Below are 22,717 nucleotides of genomic sequence, written 5' to 3'. Positions count from 1 at the left end.
AACAGACCAATACCTACTCTTCGATTCACACCACCCACTGGAGCACAAGCTAGGGGTCATGAAAACACTGCACCACAGAGCGCAAAACATACCAACAAGCGCCCAAGCCAGAGAGAAGGAACAGAAACACCTGAAGGGGGCACTTACAGCCTGTGGATACCCTAAATGGACCTTCGTATTAAACCGGCCCGAGGATGAACTGTTTATTAACAGGCTGCAGTCTCTGCCTGCTGTCTACGTTTGTTGACTCCTACACACTCACACATGCGGGCGCACACGCACGCACCCGCGGCCAGCAGAGATCACGGCCGCGGTGGAGACGGTGAAGTGAAGGTAACCTTAGCTGCAAACTGTCATTTGTTTTTTTTCACAATCTCCCTTGGAATCACTCCAGAACCCCCTGTGACTCTCCTCCCCAGATTTTCTCCAAGACGAGGGGGATCTGAGTCTGTGCAAGGTTTGATGACAGCAGAAAGGCTGGCCCCACCTGCAGTCACTCTCTTTTCAAATAAAAACTGGATTGGCAGGACACACCCGTCCTTCTCCACACACCATCAAAGGGCTCTGTTGTCACCTTAGAATATTTATCTGATGATTTATGGTAAGTCACACCCTGTCATTGAAGAACCTCTTTTGTGCAGAATGATTGTAATCCATTGTAATATAAATAGTGTTATGTAGACACTAGGTCACATTCAGATGTTGTTTCAGGGAGCTTTATTTTACTATAAACAGTCTACTTACTTCTGAGTTTTATTCACTTTTGTCACTGGTAATGTGGCTTGTAAACACTTTATTACAAATGCATTTATAAAAAGAACTATATGTGATATACTGTATATGTGTATGAAAATAATACATATTAAAATACATCTTTTGACATTATCTTTCTGTACAAAAGCAATGCCACAATTACAAGGTGTGGCTTACCATATATCATCATATATGGGGATCTTGCTCAGTCACACGCTCGTTTTCTGTTTCTCTCTTCCTCCAACATCTTGTTATAGCTCTTTACAACATCTGCCATGATATTCATACTGAGAATACCGAGCTAACTTCTTCCAAAGAAATTACATTGTACATTCTATCAATTGTTTTCAATTCTACATAGTGCCATAGAAAGCTCGCAGGCGCAGCGAAGCAATGACACCCTTTTCTAAGTCAGTGTACCATTGAAATAATTTTGAAGCTGTTAAAAAAACACTACTTAATGTTGCTTTAACTCAGTCTGTGCTTGTACTGGCTGATTATCCAGCATCTCTACTACTGGCAAACTTAAGCATTTCCGAGATTATCTGTCCACCTCACAGATGTGGCACATCAAGATGCTGTTCAGACAGCATGGGTATTGCACAGGTGTCTTCACATAGGCACTATATTTTGATAATTAAATGTGTATTAAATAGCCTATATCTCTCTATTATTGCTTTTTAAATGAAAGCTTATGTGTCTAACTATACACCTCAACCTTAAAAAAGAAATCATACCATAATATAGACATGTGAGTCATTTATATTGTAACAATCCATCGAAGGGAATGTTCAAACATGTTACAGCATTGTTTGATTGTCATCTGCTAAATTATCGGCCAAATTTCATTTTCTGATATGATTCCAATAATGAAAATATCTGAAGATATTATATTGCATCAATAATTACTGTGCATCTCTATAAGGTGCGGACATAGGAGATGCCCATGCTGCAGGTGGCCGTAGTCAAGCTTTTCTCAGTGCTGCGCATGTGTTACAGGGGTAAACCCAATAGCGATAGCCTTAGAGGGCAAAGCCTATACTAAGAAGAACGCATTTGGCGGGCCTCCTTCTGAAGAATTCTTTTTTGGCCCGCAGAGCAAGAAACAGGGGCCACAAGGTGAGGGAGTGGGGGCCAGTGTCTCTATAGAAAATTACCCAGTGGGCTGCTGTCTGTGCTCTATGGGTTGGTCGCTGGCCCAGTTTTTTAAACAGCTAAATAAATAAAAAATTACGTTACACTGGCCCCAAAGGTGGGGCGGTCCACCGGGCATTTGCCAGATTACCAGTCCATACCTGCTATTGAGTACTGTCCCACTTAAAGCACTGTTTAAGTTTTAATTACATAACCTAGCCTATTGAGCAGTAGTACTACCGTATATCACCATAATTCCCAGTTCAAAGCAGCTGAGTGTAAATAGACACAGTTATGGCTCAGAAGGAATGGAAGTTTTGTGAGGTAATGCTAAATTTATTGCGAGAGACGCAAAAGCAGTCCTCCAAAATATTCTCACCCTGACACTTTAGTGACTCCATATATTCCAGCTGCAAAGTGGAGGTCATTCAACCCACAGCACAATTAGTAGTTTTACTGAGGTAATACTGAAAGTTTTCAAAATTTGTATTTGTATTGTTCAAGTTAAAAGGGATCATAAGTGATCATAAGTGTATAACCCAATACAAATTTTGTTACATTTAGTGAATATTTCATGTTTGCTATCTCTCTGTTTTTTGTGTGCTTTGAAAGGACAGCCGGTTATACACAGCCCTGGTTCAGTAAATAGAAAACAAAAAAAGTGGTGTGGACCTTGCCACGCAACATTGTTTTAGCCAATCAGCAATAGTTAGTGTTCATGCACAGGAGATATGGGTGGAGGGGGCAGTGGTGGAGAGAGTTCTATACACCAGCACATTCTAATGTGCTGGACTCCAGGCACTACAAAGGAGAGATGACAGAGAAGACTGTTATATGACCAGGCAAGGCCGAAGGCGTTTCAACACTGCTGATTTGAAATCTGTGGGGTGGAGTTTCTAGGGGAGCACTGAAGGGAGGAGTGTATTTTTTTGGCAGTTGAGTTTAAGTATCAACGATCCTTCTGCAGAATCACATACTCTCGCTTTAATTGTTTTAAGGGCACACTGATGATAATTTTCAGTTGGGAGTGCGGTAAGAAGTATTTCTTTACAGTCCCTGTATCATGGTTTGGTTTGATGATCTGTTTGTTTCCTGTTTTACTTTGAAAGTTTCTCACTTTTGTTGTCTTGTTTGTGTTTTATTTCCTGTCTGTGTTTCACCTGCGTTCACTTTGCCAGCTTGTACTTGTGTTAGTATTTATTGTCTGTGTTTCCGCTCTGTGTTGGTGAGGTTGTTGTTGCTTGTGTCTTATGCATCTGCCTGTAACCTGTACCTGTATTTTTGCTTTCTAGATTTGCTAATGATTCATCTTCTAGTGTCTGGATATTATGTTTTTTTGCTGAATAAAAAATAAATAAAAAAGGTCTTGTTAAGCATGTTTTACTGATTTACTTTTGAGAATCGAGAATATGATTTCTGTGCTTGGTTCAGGCATTAATTGTCATATTAGGGATTTTTAAAATTATTTTGTTAGATAAATATTTTGTTCTGTTTTTTCAAAGCAAATTTGTTTGTAAAAATCCTGTGAATCATTGAGCTTTTTATTCATAGAGCATAAAGTTAAACCTCTAGAGACTATACACAACAACACTATACAAAAATAGTATTACCAATTAACAACTTACTATCTTACTACAACTTACCAATGACGTGTTGTGTCATGTGGGTATGGGATAACATGTTTTTAATATGTTATATGTTATTTTACAGAGATGTTGCACCGTATTGTTTGGTTTTTGGTGGTTTTCGTGTCAGTGGATCTTGTGTCCTTTGCAGCAGCTGCTTCTTCACAAATAGGTAATGCATTAGATATTGACCTACACACATATATACAAATTTCTATTTTGTTCATGCACTGTACTGCACTTTCCCAAATCACTGCTCTCTTTCTTATTTAAATAACTGGTTTTCACTAGTCACAACACCCACAAAGAATGTTGAGACGACTAAAAACCTGATCAAGAAAAACTTTGAACGATTGGAGAAACTGAGCAACAGATCCAGTTATGTTGCAAGGAGCTGTAAAGAGATCAGGGACAGATATAATGAACAAGAAGGTAAGCAGACGTAGCCTACATGAGATGTTCCTTCTTATGCATTAGGGGAGAGCGGGGTATGTTGTCACACTTTTCACACCATCTAATATTTACTGAGCACCGTACATTACAATGGTACAAATGTCAAACCTAATGAAAGAATGAAGTCTTGGGCAGAAGTTTTGTATTCATTACATCTTCATATCTTATCTCATTATGGAGCTGTAGACTGTTGAATAGAGAGTGTGCACTTGTGACAATTTGCCCCATCGCCAGGTAAGTTGTCACACTGGATTATCAAACAGTTAGAACACTTAATTGTGAATACTGATTTCAATTTCAAATTGTAACCAGAACTAAAAGTAAAATCAATCAACAATCAAGCCTAGGGAATTTGGAAAATAAATAATTTAATTCAAAACAAAAATGTTGGCAGAGCACACATTAAGTGGGACAACCTCTTTCTTTGAACTTTAAAATCAAACGTTCTCTGGAGTGCAAATAGATCTATGGTAATTGAATGTAATGCTGCAGATAACTTGCTTAAATGTATTACTTCTTAACTAAACAGATGTGGTGTTTAAACACACTAATGAAACAATGTGAATTTTGTGTACGACCTACATATGTATCTGACTAATCAGACATGTCTTTAGTGTCACAGTTCTGGCACACATAAATTGCCTGGCCTGAGGTGCAAGCATTGCAGGCCCATTTGTTGCATTTCACACACTTAAACAACGTCTTCTTTCGAATATTGTATGAAAATGGCTCCACATAGGTGAGGCCAATAGGGATGTTGGCGGCTTACGTCAAAATTCTTCGCTGTACTTCTGATTGATTTGTTCTTCAACTTCACCTGCCTGACTGCCATAGTTTTTTGAGCATGTTCTATGTGTTTATTTGTACAGCTGCGACAATGAGACAACTTGCCCCAAACTGACATGTGTGCTAATGTTGGCTAAATCTCAAGGTTAGCTTAACATAGCACTTCAGCTGAAGTATCAAAAGACACGTTATTGTCTCCTCTACTTTGTGCAAAGTTATCATTTTGAACATTCATACCTAATATGGTTGGAATACATAAAATGTAAAGTGCAAATGTTTTACTTTTGAAGCAAAAAAATAATAACATTGTGCTCACCTCAGATTAGAGTGACCTTGACCACATGTGAACAGGAAGTTGAACATAGAAAAAGAAGTCACACAAAATGGCTATTTGATTTTTGACATAGAGCCTCTAGTGTTGGAGTTATGAGCAGTGTGACAACTTACACACGAGACAACGTACCCCGCTCTCCCCTACTCTTAACATTAAACTAATGTACATTAAGTGCAATAGAAAATTAATTATTTAAATAATTGTTTGCAGTCCCCTTAAGCAATGTTTAAAACTAATATTTTGGCAAACAACTCAACACCGGATGACCAATAAATCAAAACAAAGTTGGGTATTTTCACTTATTAACATTAACCATTATTTTCCCAGATGGGTTGTACTACCTAACCACTGCTAATGGCATGGTCTATCAGACTTTCTGCGACATGACCACTGCGGGAGGCGGCTGGACGCTGGTGGCGAGCGTCCATGAGAACAGTATTTATGGAAGGTGCACAGTGGGAGACCGCTGGTCGAGCCAGCAGGGAAACAATGCTGAACTGCCAGATGGAGACGGGAACTGGTCCAACAGAAACACCTTTGGAACAGCAGACGGGGCCACCTCAGATGATTTTAAGGTGCACAAACATGCTGCACACACAAGTATTCTCTCTCTCTTGTATAAAACACTGTAAAATACTTTTTAAGAAGTTCATGTGATGACATTATAAAATTACTGCTTTTGAGAGGTGCCTACTCAGTAATTTACCCAGACTCGTTGAGATCAGAAGAGAAAATGGATCCAGACTCAAAGAAGGTTTATTGTTACATTACTTTATGATGCCACAAGATGGTGTAATTTGTTAAATGCACACATGTGCCTTATTGTAATTCACAATGTTGAGCTTACCCAACTGGTTGGCATTTATCTGGGTGATCACAGGGATGTGTGAATATCTGTTAACTGGTTCTGTTACTGGTTAATCAGATTTATTGCATGACTCATTATTGACACAAAGGTTGTTGCTCTTAAACATTATCCACTGAGTCAGTGTATCGGTGAAGGATATATCAAATAGGCCGATAGACAGAAGGTTTGCAAAGTGATTTAATGGTACATTGGAACAGTAAGTTTAATATATTTGAAGTACAAATATACATACTATACATAATATATAATATAATTTTTTTATTTTGATATATGCATGGCAGCTATACCTTGTAATTTCTTTTGATTCACTTAAAATTTAAAAATACATTTTGATGTATCTGTGCCCATCTCTGCTTCCTAGCATAGAACCTCCCGCATGTGACCTCATGTGTCTAATGTGGTTTGTAGGCAATCTGGCATGTAGGGTGTGGCATCATGGGTGCAGTTAAGCAGGGGACAAAAAAAGGCAAGTAACTACTTGCTTAAATTTCATGGCCATCTTTCCAATAGATATCCAAACAACAAACCTCATGGCAACACTAGAGGAAAAGTTAGTAGAACACAAATGTCCGTGGGGTTCCTCATGTGGTGACCATGATTGTCCACACTAATTATTAACTAAGTTATTGGAGAAACGGTCGGACAGATGGACATTACTCTCCCTGGAGCCCTGAGATTGGACTGGCAAGTCACATTTGAATCAGCACTAAATCTTTTTCACTGACATGTAAGCAGGGTTTGCCTCGGTGTCAGGTCAGTTTGCCTCAGGGTTCACAGCATTTTCGTGAGTCACACAAGGAGGTAAATCTTCCATCAAGGGAGTCTCTCCCAAAGATGCAGCCTTTTTTTAAACCAAATTTCTTATTTGTGTTTCCATGTTGAGCTGCAGTGAAAGGACGGTAACACAAAGAGTAAATGTTGTACAAAAAATACTGTAACTTTGGAAGATCATCACTTGATTTCAGCCTGCCGTTCCTTAAAGTATATAATTGATAGCAAGGAGGACTTCTAACTGGTTAAACTATCTTTTATTAGTCAATAAAAATCAGTTAGTATCAAGACAGAATAACCAGCCCTGCCTGGTTTGTTAAACAATTGAAATGTGACCCAGACCACAATAAGATTCGTGACAATAGTGCGTACACTTTTTTTCAGAATCCAGGTTACTATGATATAGTAGCAGAAGACATGTCTGTGTGGCATGTACCCAACAATTTCCCACTGGAGCACTGGAACCTGGCAGCCATCCTCCGCTACCACACTGACAACCGCTTTCTCAACCTGTATGGAGGGAACCTCTTTCAGCTCTTCAAGGTAACTCAGTAGTGTATTCAGGGGTGTAGCACAAGATTAATAATTTTGTTCAATAAGGTACTCCGCGTCCTGAGTGTAGTCATGTTACATTACAACTTAGATAACAAATGGATGAAGGATAAATTATTATACAATAATCATCAACTTCATAAGCAAGCCTGTAGGTCTACAGGTACATGCCCTCATGAGTGAAGACAAAATTGTCACATTCTTCCAGCAATATCCAGTGAGATACAATGTTGGCTTGTGCAGCAGCAGAGGGCCAGCTATTCCCATTGTGTATGACCATGGAGACAAGGAGTCCACCAGAATGTTATACGGACCCAATCCAAGAGGTAAAACGCTCATGTAGCAGGAGGGAAATGGAGATAATAAAGAGCTTTTTCACCATCATGTATGAATGCCAAATCCATGTCAAATTTTTTTACTTAAGAAAAGTGACTTATTAAATATTCAATTTACCTTCAACATGAAAGGTTATCATTGAGTTATTAAACAGTCAAGACTTAGCTAAAGGCAGGGCAAGGCAAGGCAAGTTTATTTGTATAGCACATTTCAACAACAAGGTAATTCAAAGTGCTTTACATAAAACATAAAAGCAACAGGGAAATATAAAAAAGTTTAAAAGCAACATAGGGAAATTGAAAAAATACACATTAAAATATAATAAAAGTTACAGTGCAGTGTACAATCAGGGTTAAAAGAGTTAAATGGAAAATAAAAACAGGCTGAGGGGTTGAGCAGTTACAATTATTTTGAAAAGAGAATAAACAGAGAAGTACACTTAATCTACTCTCTCTAGCTAGTCTGTACTCGGGTCCATAGCAATCTTTGGGTCCACTGAAACTCCAAAAACCCTCGGACACTACAGAGTTTACAGGTGGACAGAGGTTCCTGCAAATCACTCGGGCGCGAGATTTAAGATCACTTCCTTCACTTCAATCTCACTCTCATTATCTTTTCACTCAATTACCTACTCATTTCTCACCGTGTAAATATTTAATTAAAAGCAATGGTAAAAAGCTAAAAACAAAGAAAAAGAAAACGGGACAGTAAAAGTTACAATGCAGTGTAAGTTATCAGTCTACTAGTTAAAGACAGTGGTAAAAAGAAAAATCTTAAATATTTAATTAAAAGCTATGGTAAAAAGAAAAGTCTTCAGTCTTAATTTAAAAGAACTGACAGTTTCAGCAGACCTGCAGTTATCTGGGAGTTTGTTTCAGATATACGGAGCATAATAACTGAATGCTGCTTCTCCTTGTTTAGTTTTGACTCTGGGGACAGAAAGCAGACCTGCCCCAGATGACCTGAGAGGTCTGGATGGTTCATAACGAAGCAGAAGATCAGAAATGTATTTTGGCCCGAAACCATTTAGTGCTTTATAAACTAACAGCAGGATTTTGAAATCAATTTTTTGACATACAGGAAGCCAATGTAAAGACCTCAGAACTGGAGTGATGTGATCCACCTTTTTGGTCTTAGTGAGGACTCGAGCAGCAGCGTTCTGAATCAGCTGCAGCTGTCTGATGGATTTCTTAGGGAGCCCTTCAAGGACACTGTTACAGTAGTCGAGTCGAATGAAGATATGATGGGTGATAGTAGGCTGACTTTGTAATTGTCTTAATGTGGCTCCTCAAATTCAGGTCTGAGTCCATGACTACACCAAGATTTCTGGCTTGATTTGTGGTTCATAACATTACAGATTGAAGTTGAGCACTGGCTTTCAATCTAAATTCAAACTAAATAAATGCTGCTACAATTAAGCTAACCTTTGATAAACTCACTATGTTTTTTTCCGTTCATATGAAAGCGGAGTTTGAACCAGGTTTCATCACATTCAGAGCAATAAACAATGAACGTGCAGCCATGGCTATCTGCTCCGGGGTCAAGCCAAAAAACACAGGATGCAACACTGAACACGTGAGTCTGAATCTGTCATCGCACTTCTGCTGTCAGTCAGTCATCAAAGAAAATGACACACAGTCTAACAATCCTGTTGTTTTGTGTGTGTGTGTGTCCAGTACTGTATAGGAGGAGGTGGATTTTTCCACCCTGATCAGTGTGGGGACTTCCCATCATTTGACTGGGACAGACTGGGAAGGGAGCAAGGCTGGAGCGCTTCCAAAGAGATTACTGAGGCTGCTGTTCTACTGTTCTACCGCTGAGAACATTATTTGCACATGTAGCTTAAATGTATACTATATTATATGTCACGTCAGTCTAATCAACAATCTTTATCACAGCATGTGTCATGTTACAGAGAACTAGCTTTAAGTTTCTGTATGTGTCATTCATTGGCCATAAAGAACAGTTCAGCTATTACAGTAATTCAGCCATAATCCAGTAGATGGCAGTATTGAACTGCATAATCAATTTCAAAATCATTTTATCGTCTAACCCATGGAGGGCGGGGGCTTGAAATGTATTTGAGTTGAGAGTGTGATAGTCTCCTGTATGTGTGTTTGCAGATATTAAAGCCACTACCTTTTGCATCTTGTCTGTTTACTGAGATGTTCTTTCAAAACCCTCAACTGAAGATTATTGCCGTCTGTCTGACTGCTATGATCCTGTGATGTCCATCATCTGTGTGCCATCATCTCTAAACTACCCACATAGACCTTGATTCTGACCTAACTCTCAGACCTTAAAATTGAGTGCTGTCGGTTGAGAGGTCACATTGCTGAAAGGAACAAAGGCAGGTTTGGGCAAAAATACAATTGTAGTTTGTTTTTTTAAGACAATGAGTGTTGGCACAAAATGATTTACCTGTAATACAAAAACATTAAGAGGAAGAGGTGGGTGTTTTTTCTGCATATGTATTTATTGTCATCAAATCCCATCAAAAACAGATCAAAACCAACAATGCATTCCTTCCCGCCTTGTCTGTGGTTCTCTGCACCAAGTCGATTTGTTCCTGCTGAAGATGTACATTTAAAAAAATGGGTCACAAATATATACTTTTATTCACAAATAAGAAAAAACAGCTTGGTATTGTAGTTTTTAGGAAATGTTACTAAAACAGGACCAAATACTGCATTTCTTGGGGACTATTTAAAGCTGTGGATTAATACACATTTGGTATGCTAGTGAGTGTATACAGCAGCAGGCTGATGTATGTGGGATTAACTCAAAATAAACGACAGTTCCCACATTCATTGTAATGAATAAACATGTCACCCAGTGCAACAGTGGGCCTTGTGTGTTATTAATAGTTTTTGGACAACAAAGGAGGCCTGTGACACAGAGACATAGCTTTGGCTACACAGACAACACTTGTTAGAGGGAACAATTCATTGTTCATGTTCTTTTTATGGGATTTGTTGACAATAAGAAACTCATCACCAGTTTGCTGTATCGTTTAATATAGTGGGAGTGACAAAAACTTGTCTTATGTGCATGCTCTGAAATTCCTCAGAAATGCTGAAGGAGTGTGGAGTAAAAATGTCGCTGACAAAGGTTAAATGTTTACCTAGAGACCGAGAGGGGATGAAAAGAGGAAACCGTGAGGATGAAGACATTTCGCACGGTCGTTCCTGTAGTCTAAATTTTATGCACAGTATGTTTAATGATAGATTACAGTCCACTTTATTGTGCTTCAGAACTTTAATAATAGTTCTCTTCAGTATGTTGAGGGGTAATATTTCTGACTTGGACCTCTTAGTGAGACAAAAAAAAGCAAATGTGAGGAGTGTGAGGTAAATATTGTGTTTAATAAACAAACATCAGTCAGGGAACTGACATTAGTCTGGGGATCGAGAACGGGGTGGGGTGGGGGGGTATAAAGCACAATGCACATGTGTAGAGGTGGTGGGACATATTTATCTGTTACACAAGGTGCCCCCGTACAGTAGGAGCAGGAAGTTCTATATAACATACAGATCAGGATCCAAGTCTACGGTACAAAAACTTAGCAGCAACATGTTAACGTCGGAGACCAAGGGGCTAACAAAGTAGTTTCATTTAGAAAAAGTCACAGTATTCATTAAGCATAAATTTGTTAAAAAGGTAAAAACAGTTCTAAGCATCCTCTAGGGTTAATGCTACTCACAAGATCTGTGTGTGAAAGACATAGGTAGGGAAATTATCTATACATTTATACTCTAATATAAAGACCTTCTGGTAATGGCACAGTACAAACTCTCAGGAAACGCGACAAAAATATACAATGTCTTCACGTCACATTTGCAGATTAAAATGTAACTAAGGTCTCTGGCAAGCACAATAGTTTCAGTGATCAAAAAAAACAACTTCTCTTCAACCAAAATAAAGGACACCATTTTGTTAGTTCAGCTATCTTGACAGATTATGTCTTTTTAATACAAAAATAAGGACAAATATAAATTAATATATATTAAAAGAATCAGATTGATACATAGGGGATCTACTGAATAGGTACAGGTATTTATGATACAATAAATACTTGTCATTCTTGACTGGGGTAGATAAACAGAGAGTAGTGTATTTACCCAGACAGGTAATATATATAACGTCTGCAGGTGAGAGCATTTGTATGTGTGTGTGTTTGTGTTGTTCAGTAGCTGTAAAAAATACCACAAGTTTAAGCACAGCTGTGTGTTAGATCGTGCACACAGTCTCACAGGGTTCTGGAGGTCTATTGAGGGAGACCTCAGACTACAGTGGTGGTTTCTTGTGTTGTATGAGGTTATCACTGCCCTCCTTCTCTGATGCCTTAATGCAGCGCCTCCTAGTGGTGAGTCTGTGGTACTATCAGTTAAAGGTTACTCCTAAAACACACAACTCACAGACAGGAAGCAGGAAGTCTAGAGGAAGCGGTCAGCTGTCAGTGACTGCTCCGGCCTCCAGGGAAGAGACAGTGTGGCACAACATTGGAGTCATCATGACCAACGAAAAGAAGTAGATGTAAGGAAAAAGTCAACTCGTGTTTTTTTTTTGTGTGTTTTTCTCCACTTCATAATAAAAAATAAGTCTGTTTTTGTACTTTACAATACAATTCAACATCCCCACCGAGGAAGCATCAATCATCAGTCCAGCACTGACAAGAAAAGAAACTCTTAGTTGTTTCTCTTGTTTTTTTTTGCCTTTTTTAAGGGTTTTTAAAAAAAGAAACAGTGTGAGGTTGGGGGCTGTGGAGGGTAAAGGATTTTCTCAGGAGGAATTGGGACCTTGGACAAGGGGAACAAGGGTCAAGTAAGGCGGGCAGGAACATAAAACATATCAGAAGGGGAGGAAATCTGCAAAGGGTGTTGTCTCTTTTCTTTTCTTTTTTTTTTTTATGAGGAACACTTTGTACAGCCACACTTGACCACTTTCTCCACTTCCTGGACAAAAGAAGAGCCGTCAGTGCACTGGAAGGTGTATTTCCTGCGTTTGCTGCGCAGGGGGGTGCAGCAGGTGCCCTGTCCTTCTGCTCCCCCCGGGCAGCTACCCCGACACTCTAGACGGGAGACCTTCTCCTGGGTTTGGCACGCCGCGTAGCCTTGCTGTCTCTGGTAGACATCTCGGACCCGTTCCCCTCGGCAGGCCACCTCTGCAGGCATGGAGGAGGGAACAGAAAGGTTACAAGTTATCTATGCTTTTAAATTTTTTTTGCTTATTTTTGTGGCCATCTGTAGGATATATATGACATATAAACAATAACTCAACATTATTAGTGGACAGTATAGAGGACAAGAAGAGGACAGTAAAATGAGACGAAGTGACACCATGAGGGATGACGCAACGCAAGAATCCCCTGCTATAAACAAGCAAAATATTGTGAAATGTTGAGATATTTGCTAATATCAAACCAAAAGAATCTTTCAATTGTGTACAGCATCATGAGATTTGTGAAACTAACATAGCAATCGGGCCACTACAAAACTGTGACATAAAACCTTGATAAAAAGCCCAACAATTTCTTATTCTAAATAATGCAAACATACTGAGATAAAACCATGCAATCCACTTTTCAGACTTCTTTCATGTCCGCTGTAGTTAAAACAATTGATTGTAGATCTTACTAAGAAAAATCAAGTTAACTGACAAGATTATCTGACTAAAAATAAGATTTTATTATTCAAAAACAAAAAAATCTTGAATTGTCAAATTGCTGTGCAAAATTTGAAAGATGAAAAATAACAAGCATACTACTGAAACTACATGTTGCATAAGGTGAAGATAAGGTGACGCAGGGGTGTTGTGTAGATATATATTGGGCTGCAATGGAAAGGAAACAAGGAAAAAAAGACAGCAAAAAGAGGCCGACGAGTAAGATGTTACCAGGCAGTCTCACCTGAGAAATCCCCCGCGAGGGATTAAGAGGAAGCTCAGGAGATGCTGAGTTAAAAGAGCAACAGGTTAGAAGCATTAATGCAGAGACACACTGTTAGAGACACATGCACACTGCTGAGAGGTTATTGTTGGGAAAGTAACAGAGGTTCTGTTAAGATGCTTACATACAAAAGCTTGAAGATCATTATTTTTAGAAGAATGTGAGAAGTCAGTTTACTGTAAACACAGGTAATAATCTTTACACACAGACACACTCAGAACATGTTTTTCTCACCTCTGTCACACGCCTCTCCTGTATATCCACTGTTACACTCGCAGTAAGTCTTGCCCAGGCCCGACACTCTACATTTGCCATGTTTACAGCGAGACAGACTGCAGGGGTTAGCTGCATCTTGGTCCTGCTCATCACAGAGTACACCAGCAAAACCAGGCTGGCAACGACAGGAGTAGGAGTAGGAGTTGATTGGAAGGCAGGTACCATGAATACACCTGAGGATGGAGGAGGGAGAGACAGTGAAGATGAAGATGTGAATGCATATACAAATCTTCCAGCTATACCCCTCTTTGAACCCTGGACATAAACCTTGTTCTCACTGTGGTTTTAAACTAGTACCAATACTGTAATCACTCAATCAGCAACACATAGACAAAGCAGCACAGAAAACACTCACTTGTTGCCATCACAGGGGTTGTTGACTTGCTGGTCACACACTGTTCCCGTCCAGCCAGGGTGGCAGGTGCAGGTAAAGCCACGATGCCCTGTTGGGTGACAGTCACCCTGGACGCAGGCGCCTCTCTGGCAGGGCTGGCAGCCTGGCTCCACTCCGTGGCCCAGCCACTGTCTAGTGGTGCTCTGTGCAGTGCCAGAGCCTGAAGCTCTTGGCCCCAGCCCGGCCCCTAGGTCCTGGAGTTTTCCGTTGATGTACAGGTTGCGGAGGCAGCCATGGAAGCTGGTGCCGTTGCGTCCTCCTGAGCTATGCTGCAGGGATGAGAGGCCCCCGGAGGCTGAGGCACGTTCTGGCATACCTGGATTAAGAAAGGAGTGATTAGAGGTACATATTTAAACAAATCAAAATCAAATCAAATTTATATTGTGGCTTTTTTCACAAATAAACAAATAGAAAGTGATAAAAGGTCACATAAGAGAATAGATTAAAAGATAACAGATTAAATAATAAAACTAATGTTATTTGTTATTTGAATACTAAGCTGAAATGTAGGATTTAGTAGTTTAGATGATGGAATGTCCTCTGGCAGGATGTTCCACAGGTGACAGGGTTACTCCTGTCTTTGGGACAACTAAAATGTTCATGCCAGAGGATCAGATGTGGCACATATAAAAACATTTCTTACATATATTCCAGTTCACTGAAGGATTTAAAGACCAAACACAGAAGCTTAAATTAGTCTGCTATAAATCAACAACTGAAAGAATTTAAAAGGTGTACTCTTTTTCGGGCCTCAGTCAGCACATGCAGTGTTTGGAGCAATCTGCAGTTTATCTCTTTCTTGGGTACTCCACTAAAGAGAGCAGCAATCAAGCCAGCCAGTGATAACAGGGTGCATTAGTTTCTCAGTACCTTTCTGTGACACAAATGGCTGTACTTACCTAACCATAAAACCAATTAAAGGTACTTTTAGTGTTATTATTTAGGGTTTCAAAATTTCAAATGAAACACATCAAGGTTACTTGTGGTTAAAGTTTCGTGCCAGGATATCTGGGCCTTTGCTCCAATAGAAAACAATCTTTCTATCTTCTTTTTGGCCCTCTGCAGGATATTGTGACAATCAATGCAATGATCCAGTAGATATTAAAAAACAACAGCACACAAAGTCATCTCTGAGGAGAGCTTTTTAAAAAATGATTATTTAAAAATACATAAATATAATAAATATTTATAAAGTTTGTTTGTAATTTTCTTCACAGAGCAAATAATGCTATTAATGTATATATTTTTTTTTACTTTAAAGGAATAAGTTCCTGCAGTGGAACAATGAAGTATTTGTCATGTATTTGTCTTAGTTATTTATACAACACACAATGTACGCGGGTCCTTACCTCCCAGGTAAAGCGGAGAATCTATGTTGAGTGTGGACTGTTTGCTGATGGAGTTGATGGATTTAGGTGGCCCGCCGTCGATGGACAAAGACAAAGTCTGGTCTGATGCTACCAACTCCACAGCATGGAAGCTACCATCATTCACTGTCTCCACGCTGAGAGAGAGAGATTCGGTCTAAACATTTGTATCATCCATCATGTGAAAGTGGCATCACTGAGTGTATTTCTGCTTGTGTGTGCTACCTGTATATAGCAGAAGGAGGGTAAGATCCAGTATCGTAGCTGACCCTGAGGCGTCCCCTGTACAGCTCCATGGCAATGTGATCATTGTCCCCTTTGTACAACAACACACCACTGTCCTCATCTGTAGCAATCTGAAAACACACCGTGTTTGTTTAAATGAACTTCAGTAAGTACCATTACAACAGAGTAAAAAACTACTCCGTTACAAGTAAAAACTCTTGCTTCATTCTTAAAGGTTCAGTGTGTAAGTTTTAGTGGCATCTAGTGGTGAGGGTTGTAAATTGCAACCAATGGCTCACTGTGCATTCACATGCTCCTCGGATGGTCACATTTCTCAAGTTGTGAAGTCATTCTTCCGACTTCAGTGTGTGTTCTTAAGTCAGAACGCGGAATTAACATGGACGCATTTTCATTTATATTTTTATAACTATATTTCTAAATCCAACAACTAAAAGCCTGTGGAAACGTTCAACATGTGGTCCTCTTTTAAAATCTTTATATAATATAGACTACCCCTGGCAAAGTTTTTATTTTTTTGTCTTCTTGTATATTTGGGTACTGTTCTGTATACTCTATGTGCCATGTACACTTTATTCCTCTTTTTGCAATAAAGATTTGAGGAGGGGAAAAAATTCAGATTATTCCCCTACATGAATGCTCCATCAGTCACCACTTGCCCCTCCCTCTCCAAGTGCACAGGAGAAACTACGGCGGCCGACAAGCTCTGTCGGCTCTTGTGCTAAATAATACATGTGGTCCTCTATTTGTCCAAATTTCACTTCTCTTCTTACTTCTAACAAACTAGACAACTACTACTGCAACTACTACTACTCCTTCCTCTTTTTATACATATTCTACGGTAGTGATGAAATGAGCTTTGTAGAGTAGTTTGTCCTTTCAGGCTACTGTAGAAACATGGCGGTGCAACATGGCGATGTCCATGTAAGAGGACCTGCGGTGTGAAACGGTTCATTGTGTAAGGTTTTTATACACCACTGAAAACATAGTTATGTATCTTCTATTGCATTTCTGTCAATAGATCCTCCTCACCGGACCTTTAAGTAAAAGCATCATCCCAAAATGCAAAAAGTTATTTTTTTGGCCACTTGGGCGAAGCAGATACAAGCTTTTTCACAACATTGACATCATCAGCTTTTAAGTTAAGATGTCCAGCTCAAGTCCAACATCTACTGTCTTTCTCTGTTTTTGTTCTCTACTAGCCCCAGTTTGCGCCTATTACGCACAGATCACAAGATAGCTACTTAACTGGCAAAACTGATGCTTTGTGTTACCTCTGCGAACTACATATTACATATGTGTATAATATGCTACTGGGGATAGGTCTCTACCAACTCCTGAAGGTAATATCTGGCAGTACAGCTGCTAAATACACCGCAACTGCATGCTCATCGGCTAGTTGCTAACTGTGTCTGTCATTTGGTGCTGTGCAGGTAGTGTTCAGTTGGCTTTTAGAGCTTTTCACTGAAAACAAGGCTGCGAGGGAGAGAAACCACAAACAGTAAAGTTGCTGAACGATGAGCTGAAACTCGCTGTAAAGCCCACACCTGTAGGCTGATGTTGGTCTCCGGTGAGAGGAGACTGGAGGGAAGTTGCAGGTAGGACTCGCGGTTGACAAAGTTGACACTGACGAGCATCTCACAGCGCTCACCCTTGTAGCCGTGGAGACACTGGCAGCGGGGGTCAGATCCCATGACAACACACTGCGCCCCATTGAGGCACTCGTGGTTGTCACAGGGACTGGTGCGAGGAAGGACCATGGGGGGAGAGAACTCGCAGAATAACCCGCTGAAACACACACAAACACATTCACACTCATTGAATACAGCAAGTATGACTGAAATTGTGTGTTTTTGTTCGATTATAAATATGATAGTGATACAGTAAGTATGAGTTTCAGCCAAGTAACCTATACAGTTGGGAACACCAAAGTACTCCTAATCACAGTTAAGAATGTTCTTAACTTTTTTCTCTTAATTGCAGTGTGTTATAAAAATTAACCTCTAGAGAAAATACTGTGTGAGTACTGTGTTTATTTTTGTTTTTCAAAATGGTCAAATTCGGGTAATAGATATATAGACAACTGATGATGAACACAAGGGGGAGCCCCCTCTACACCACACATTACAAATAAATACACATTTAGCAAGATGGTGTTTTTGGCAAACACAAATAAAGAAAATCCTACTTTTCGCCACATTACAGACAATGGTCAAGGAAATATTGACACTGAAGTCTGGAAAAAGTCTGGAAAATGTTTTAAATGAGCGTGAGACAAAGTCAGCAATGCAACAAACTTAACATGCACTTCACAATAAAATCACAGATACTGCTGGTTAAGAGAATAGTACTTTGATGTGATCAGTATGTGGCAGTTTGCCTGGCATGTGTACCTTACCTGTATCCCGCTGGACAGACGCAGGTGTATCCGTTGATAGCGTCAATGCACTGACCACCGTTCTGACACTTGCTGTCTTCACAGTCATCATAGTCCAGCTCACAGTGTTCACCTACGTAGCCTGGAGTGCACTCACACCTAAAATGTACACACAAAAGTACATACAGAGACAGAAATGCTTGTTGATACTGAACTTCAACCCTCAGATATTCTCGGTTAAACATACATCATCTCTGCCTATGGGTGGATTTGGTGTGATTGCTTGTCTATAATTGCTTGTCTACTATAAGATATTTTAGCACTAGCAATAAACTCCTGACCCAGACAATCTGGTTAGAGTACCCAGTAATAATAGATATATAGATAGTAATCACACACACACACAGACACACACACACACACACAAACTAAATCTTGATCTTAACCAGATGAATGCAGAAAGAAAAGCAGGGCTCTTTTAGTTTAAGGTTTCAAGCTGCCTGATGAACAGCACTGGCTTCCAGACATCATGTGTTAATAACTTTATACAGCTGAGCAACAGTACAAAGACACACATAGAGCCACACAATGCTGAACCCAGTACACATCACGAGGGAGTTAAACTAAAACAAGGTTCAGATAAAATCTGGACAGGAAACCTTATAAGGGAGCCCAAATCACGCTCTCAACACCTCCCCTCCACACACACACACACACACACACACACACACACACACACACACACACACACATTCACCTATACTTGTGCAAAGTTGATAGAATTAGCAGTGTTTTCTTTTTTCTCTCCTGCAGGAATTCAGTACTAACATTTCTCACACTGAAATAAATGAGTTGCTGGTTATTCCCTGCAGAGATAAGCAGTATGTGTGTGTGTGTGTGTGTGTGTGTGTGTGTGTGTGTGTGTGTGTGTGTGTGTGTGTGCGCGCATGTGTGTGTTTGTTGCACTCACTTGTATCCCTGAGGAGTCAAAATGCACTTTGAGTCGTGCTGACATGGGTTCAGCTCTGGAGCGCAGAAATCCAGTTTTTCCTCACAAAGCTCCCCTAGGAACACACACACACACACACACACACACACACACACACATCATCTCAACACATTTTCAATACTTTGCATACCATTAACAAAAATAATAAATAAATAAAGTGAAATTATGATATTAACACCTAAATATTTCCAGCTCCCTCTCTGTGTGTTTCTGCTTATGCATCTCAGTATGATTGAGCATCTCTGTGTGTATATGTAGAACTGTGTGTATCTGTACTGACATGTGTGTGTCTGTGTTGTTTGGGTGTGTATTCTGATGATGGATGACTCTCTTGTGGCCAGGACCAACACAGTTGGTCTGATAAATGATCTCATCTCTGCGAATGTCATATTCCTGATGATTTTCTCGTGTGTATCGTGAATGTTCCTGAAACTCTAAACTCTAAGCAAATCACTGATGAGGCATCAGGGGAATAAACCAATACTCCTGACATCACAGAGCACTCTGGGAATAATTACTATCACTGGGGGATCAATGAGAATGTGTGTGTGTGTGTGTGTGTGTGTGTGTGTGTGTGTGAAACGATGGGACATGTGTTTGCATGTTTGTGCTACAGAGCTTCTAACTAAATTATTTAGAAGCAGTCATATTAGTAGATCTTAGTAGAAAATAACAGATTGTTGTATTATTGTTATTATTATTGGAAATTTTCGCATTAGAATTATGCAAGAATAAATGAATTTATTCTTATGTAGAGGACCAAGCTGCCATTAATAGAACTGGTGAGTTGTATATAAAAGACTGTCATTGCTTGTTTGTCAATCAGCTCATTCCTGTAAGCCAGGGGTCGGCAAATAAGTCTGGCATCGGCTCAAAATCTTTTCAAGTCAGTAGATGGCAGGCCAGAACATAGTAAATTATTCATTTATAATCCATCATTTAGCCTACTGTGTGCTTGTTTGAAGGATTGTCTGTTCAATCACCACTTGTCGCTAGTATTTTTGTTTCTCCCTTTTCAACAAATTGATTATGAAGAGATCCTTTTACATGTTCTCAATTAAGCACGTGCAGGAGTGTGTTCCCCCACGCGATTGGTCCACATCATCCTATGGACGCCTATTTTCATTTCATCTACAGGAAGAGGAAATACCTGCGTTTCTTATTCAGGGGAATCCAATCTCATGTTTTAAGACGGCTTTTTCAGAGGTGTGTGAAGCAAGCCAGAGACTCTTTTGAATTTCCTTGAGAACTTTTCAAAGTAAAAACTCTCAATTAAACACAACATAAAGCACTGCTGCAAAGATGTTCTCGCACTTTTATTTTCTAGGCACAATCACTTAAGAGGAAGTGATTTTGTGAGTAATATTTCTGTCCTGGCTGAGATCTGTTTCAGCACCAGCCACTATAATGTTGTTTTTTTCCCTCTATCAAAATAATCTGGCCACGGGCTAGATATTATTGCTGGTGGGCCAGCTGTGGCCCACTACTATAAGTAGTCCCCACCTAATGCACAATTGACTTAAAAAACTACAGTGTGAAAATTACTGAATTCAAATGATCGTGTTGTCAGAGAGACAGACAAACATGTTCGTTTGGGTCTTTTCATGGGAATTTTGGACAATTACAAAAATATCGCCAGCCTTCTCCTTTAATGTCGAAAAACTTTATCTGAAATATTCTGACAGTTTATTTTGACTTTATCATGGTAATAACATGTATGTAGAAAGCAGAAAGCAGGATAACCCCAGATATCTGAGAGGACAAATTAGAAACTCAGCGGTCTGCTTGAACATCAAGGACATGCACTGTTAACATGGAGCATGACTGCATACAGCATGTTAAATTTGTGGCTGTGAATATCAAATTCATGGGGAGCACGGGTAAAGCACAGGAAATGAGGGAAGAAAGGAAGGGAGGAGAGAGTTGCATTAAGGACAGAGAGAAGAGCAGACTAACCTCTCTCCACCTCATTGGTAGCAGCTGCAACCACAAAAAAAACAGACGACAGATGATAGAAAGCAGAGCGAGACAGGAAAAAAAGACACAAGACAGCGAGACAAGATAGAGAGAGAACACCGCCACAAAGGTTAGCAGTCAGAGATGATTAGCACAGTGCAAAAGCAGACAAACAAGTAGCAGCAGACCAGTGTTCGTTAGAACAAACAAAATATGATTTGTTTTGCTTCTAGTTCCAGAAGTCTCATTTATTTTCCCCATAAACAATGTTAAATAACTCATCAGAAAATATTTGTTTTTTGATAAAAACTTAAAGCTACAAGCCTGCCTACATATATTGAGTTGGAAGTTAAATACGACTCTCAAGGTGCATTTTGGCATGAATGGGATGACCATAATCTGCACTTGAAATAAATTCACTTTTAATTTCTGGGTAATTTTTGGATGAACTCAGCAACCATGGTGCCGTCTTTCCGTCTGAACTGCACAGACGAAGCGTTTTCAATTTGCTACTGCTCTGGCCGAGGCTGATTGTAGTATTGAGCCATCTGCCATACCAAAATGACAGACAAACTTGATTTCTCAGAAACAAATTTGAAATAATTCAAATTGGTGGCCATAACATAAACCTATAGAGTGGTTACATTATCCTGGAGGGTCCTGTGTTTCTGTGACATGTAATAATGACAATGCTATTCAAGTAAAACGGGTTACCTGTGTATTCTGGCGAGCACATGCACGTGTAGTTGTTGATTCCATCAACGCAGGTGGAGTTGTTCTCACAGTCATTATCTTCACAGTCATCGATGTTGATCTCACACGTGTCGCCTTCAAAGCCCTCTGGACACACGCACCTGAGATCACACGGACACACACACACACACATAAGCTAGTATCAAAGGTTAAACACATCCCAAACACTCAACAGAAATCTTTGGGCCTCTGGATGACAAAGACAAACACACACACACACACACACACACACACAAACACACACACACACACACACCACCATGTCCATGCGTGCAGTTCATAACAGCAGTGTCAGCTCCATCTACATATCCCCAGAAGAGAGTCATTATTCTGTTAACGTGAGCGTGCCTCAACTCTGTAACTACCACTCAGGTTTATTACTGCACACACACACACACACACACACACACACACACACACACACACACACACACACACACACACACACACACACACAAACACATACACAGAGTGGTATATTATGGGTCTAATAAAGAGCTCTTATGCGGCACACACTCGGGTGGATTAATATCTCATTATATAGTCAACGACAGCTCTTCATGATGAATATTCCACCCCCTCTGCCGGAGAAGGAAAGGAAAGTGTGCAAAGATGGAAATACAGACGTGGGGAGGAAGACTGACATGAAAACATAACAGAAGAGACAGAGAGAGGGCAAAGAAAGAGACAGTGGGGGAGAAACAGGAGACGCTGTATCTTGGGGTGGTCTAATTGACTGTGTGGGAGGTTAAAATCAACTTGGAGACGTTAGCTCGCCTCCTG

General features: G+C 39.9%; 2 protein-coding genes across 3 annotated transcripts in view; one reads left to right on the top strand and one right to left on the bottom strand.

Moving 5' to 3' along the window:
* The first annotated feature begins 424 nt into the window (after positions 1-424).
* Positions 425-9,759, top strand: LOC119899061 (intelectin-like). Its single transcript, XM_038713465.1, has 9 exons — positions 425-601; positions 2,886-2,919; positions 3,598-3,684; positions 3,804-3,944; positions 5,413-5,660; positions 7,109-7,267; positions 7,485-7,602; positions 9,078-9,187; positions 9,289-9,759. Exons 1-9 carry the CDS (start codon positions 599-601, stop codon positions 9,430-9,432), a joined length of 1,044 nt encoding a protein of 347 aa, XP_038569393.1. The 5' UTR covers positions 425-598; the 3' UTR covers positions 9,433-9,759.
* A 1,307-nt stretch (positions 9,760-11,066) lies between these two features.
* slit2 (slit homolog 2 (Drosophila)) overlaps positions 11,067-22,717 on the bottom strand; it is a 96,609-nt gene continuing 84,958 nt past the window's right edge. The window contains exons 28-37 of one of the 2 annotated variants that reach the window (XM_038713464.1): positions 21,896-22,035; positions 19,187-19,280; positions 18,238-18,375; positions 17,387-17,627; positions 15,822-15,952; positions 15,579-15,733; positions 14,191-14,545; positions 13,794-14,008; positions 13,521-13,564; positions 12,537-12,776 (exon numbers count right to left, since the gene is read on the bottom strand). In XM_038713464.1, coding sequence (XP_038569392.1) covers positions 12,684-12,776; positions 13,521-13,564; positions 13,794-14,008; positions 14,191-14,545; positions 15,579-15,733; positions 15,822-15,952; positions 17,387-17,627; positions 18,238-18,375; positions 19,187-19,280; positions 21,896-22,035 — 1,606 coding nt within the window. In that variant the 3' untranslated portion in view covers positions 12,537-12,683. Of the gene's footprint in view, positions 12,777-13,520; positions 13,565-13,793; positions 14,009-14,190; positions 14,546-15,578; positions 15,734-15,821; positions 15,953-17,386; positions 17,628-18,237; positions 18,376-19,186; positions 19,281-21,895; positions 22,036-22,717 lie in introns of both variants that reach the window. The other variant, XM_038713463.1, reaches the window with a different exon arrangement.

The sequence above is a fragment of the Micropterus salmoides genome, unplaced genomic scaffold, assembly GCF_014851395.1.
Source record: "Micropterus salmoides isolate LMB-PRFRI ecotype aquatic unplaced genomic scaffold, ASM1485139v1 Ms_hic_scaffold_12, whole genome shotgun sequence".
Lineage (NCBI taxonomy): Eukaryota > Metazoa > Chordata > Actinopteri > Centrarchiformes > Centrarchidae > Micropterus > Micropterus salmoides.
This window is presented reverse-complemented; position numbering and strand designations above follow the sequence as displayed.

Bases quoted from the DNA above. Each gene is read 5' to 3' on its own strand.
- LOC119899061 (XM_038713465.1), top strand. The intron at 7,268-7,484 runs GTAACTCAGTAG...ACATTCTTCCAG, and splicing joins ACCTCTTTCAGCTCTTCAAG to CAATATCCAGTGAGATACAA. The intron at 7,603-9,077 runs GTAAAACGCTCA...TTCATATGAAAG, and splicing joins ATACGGACCCAATCCAAGAG to CGGAGTTTGAACCAGGTTTC.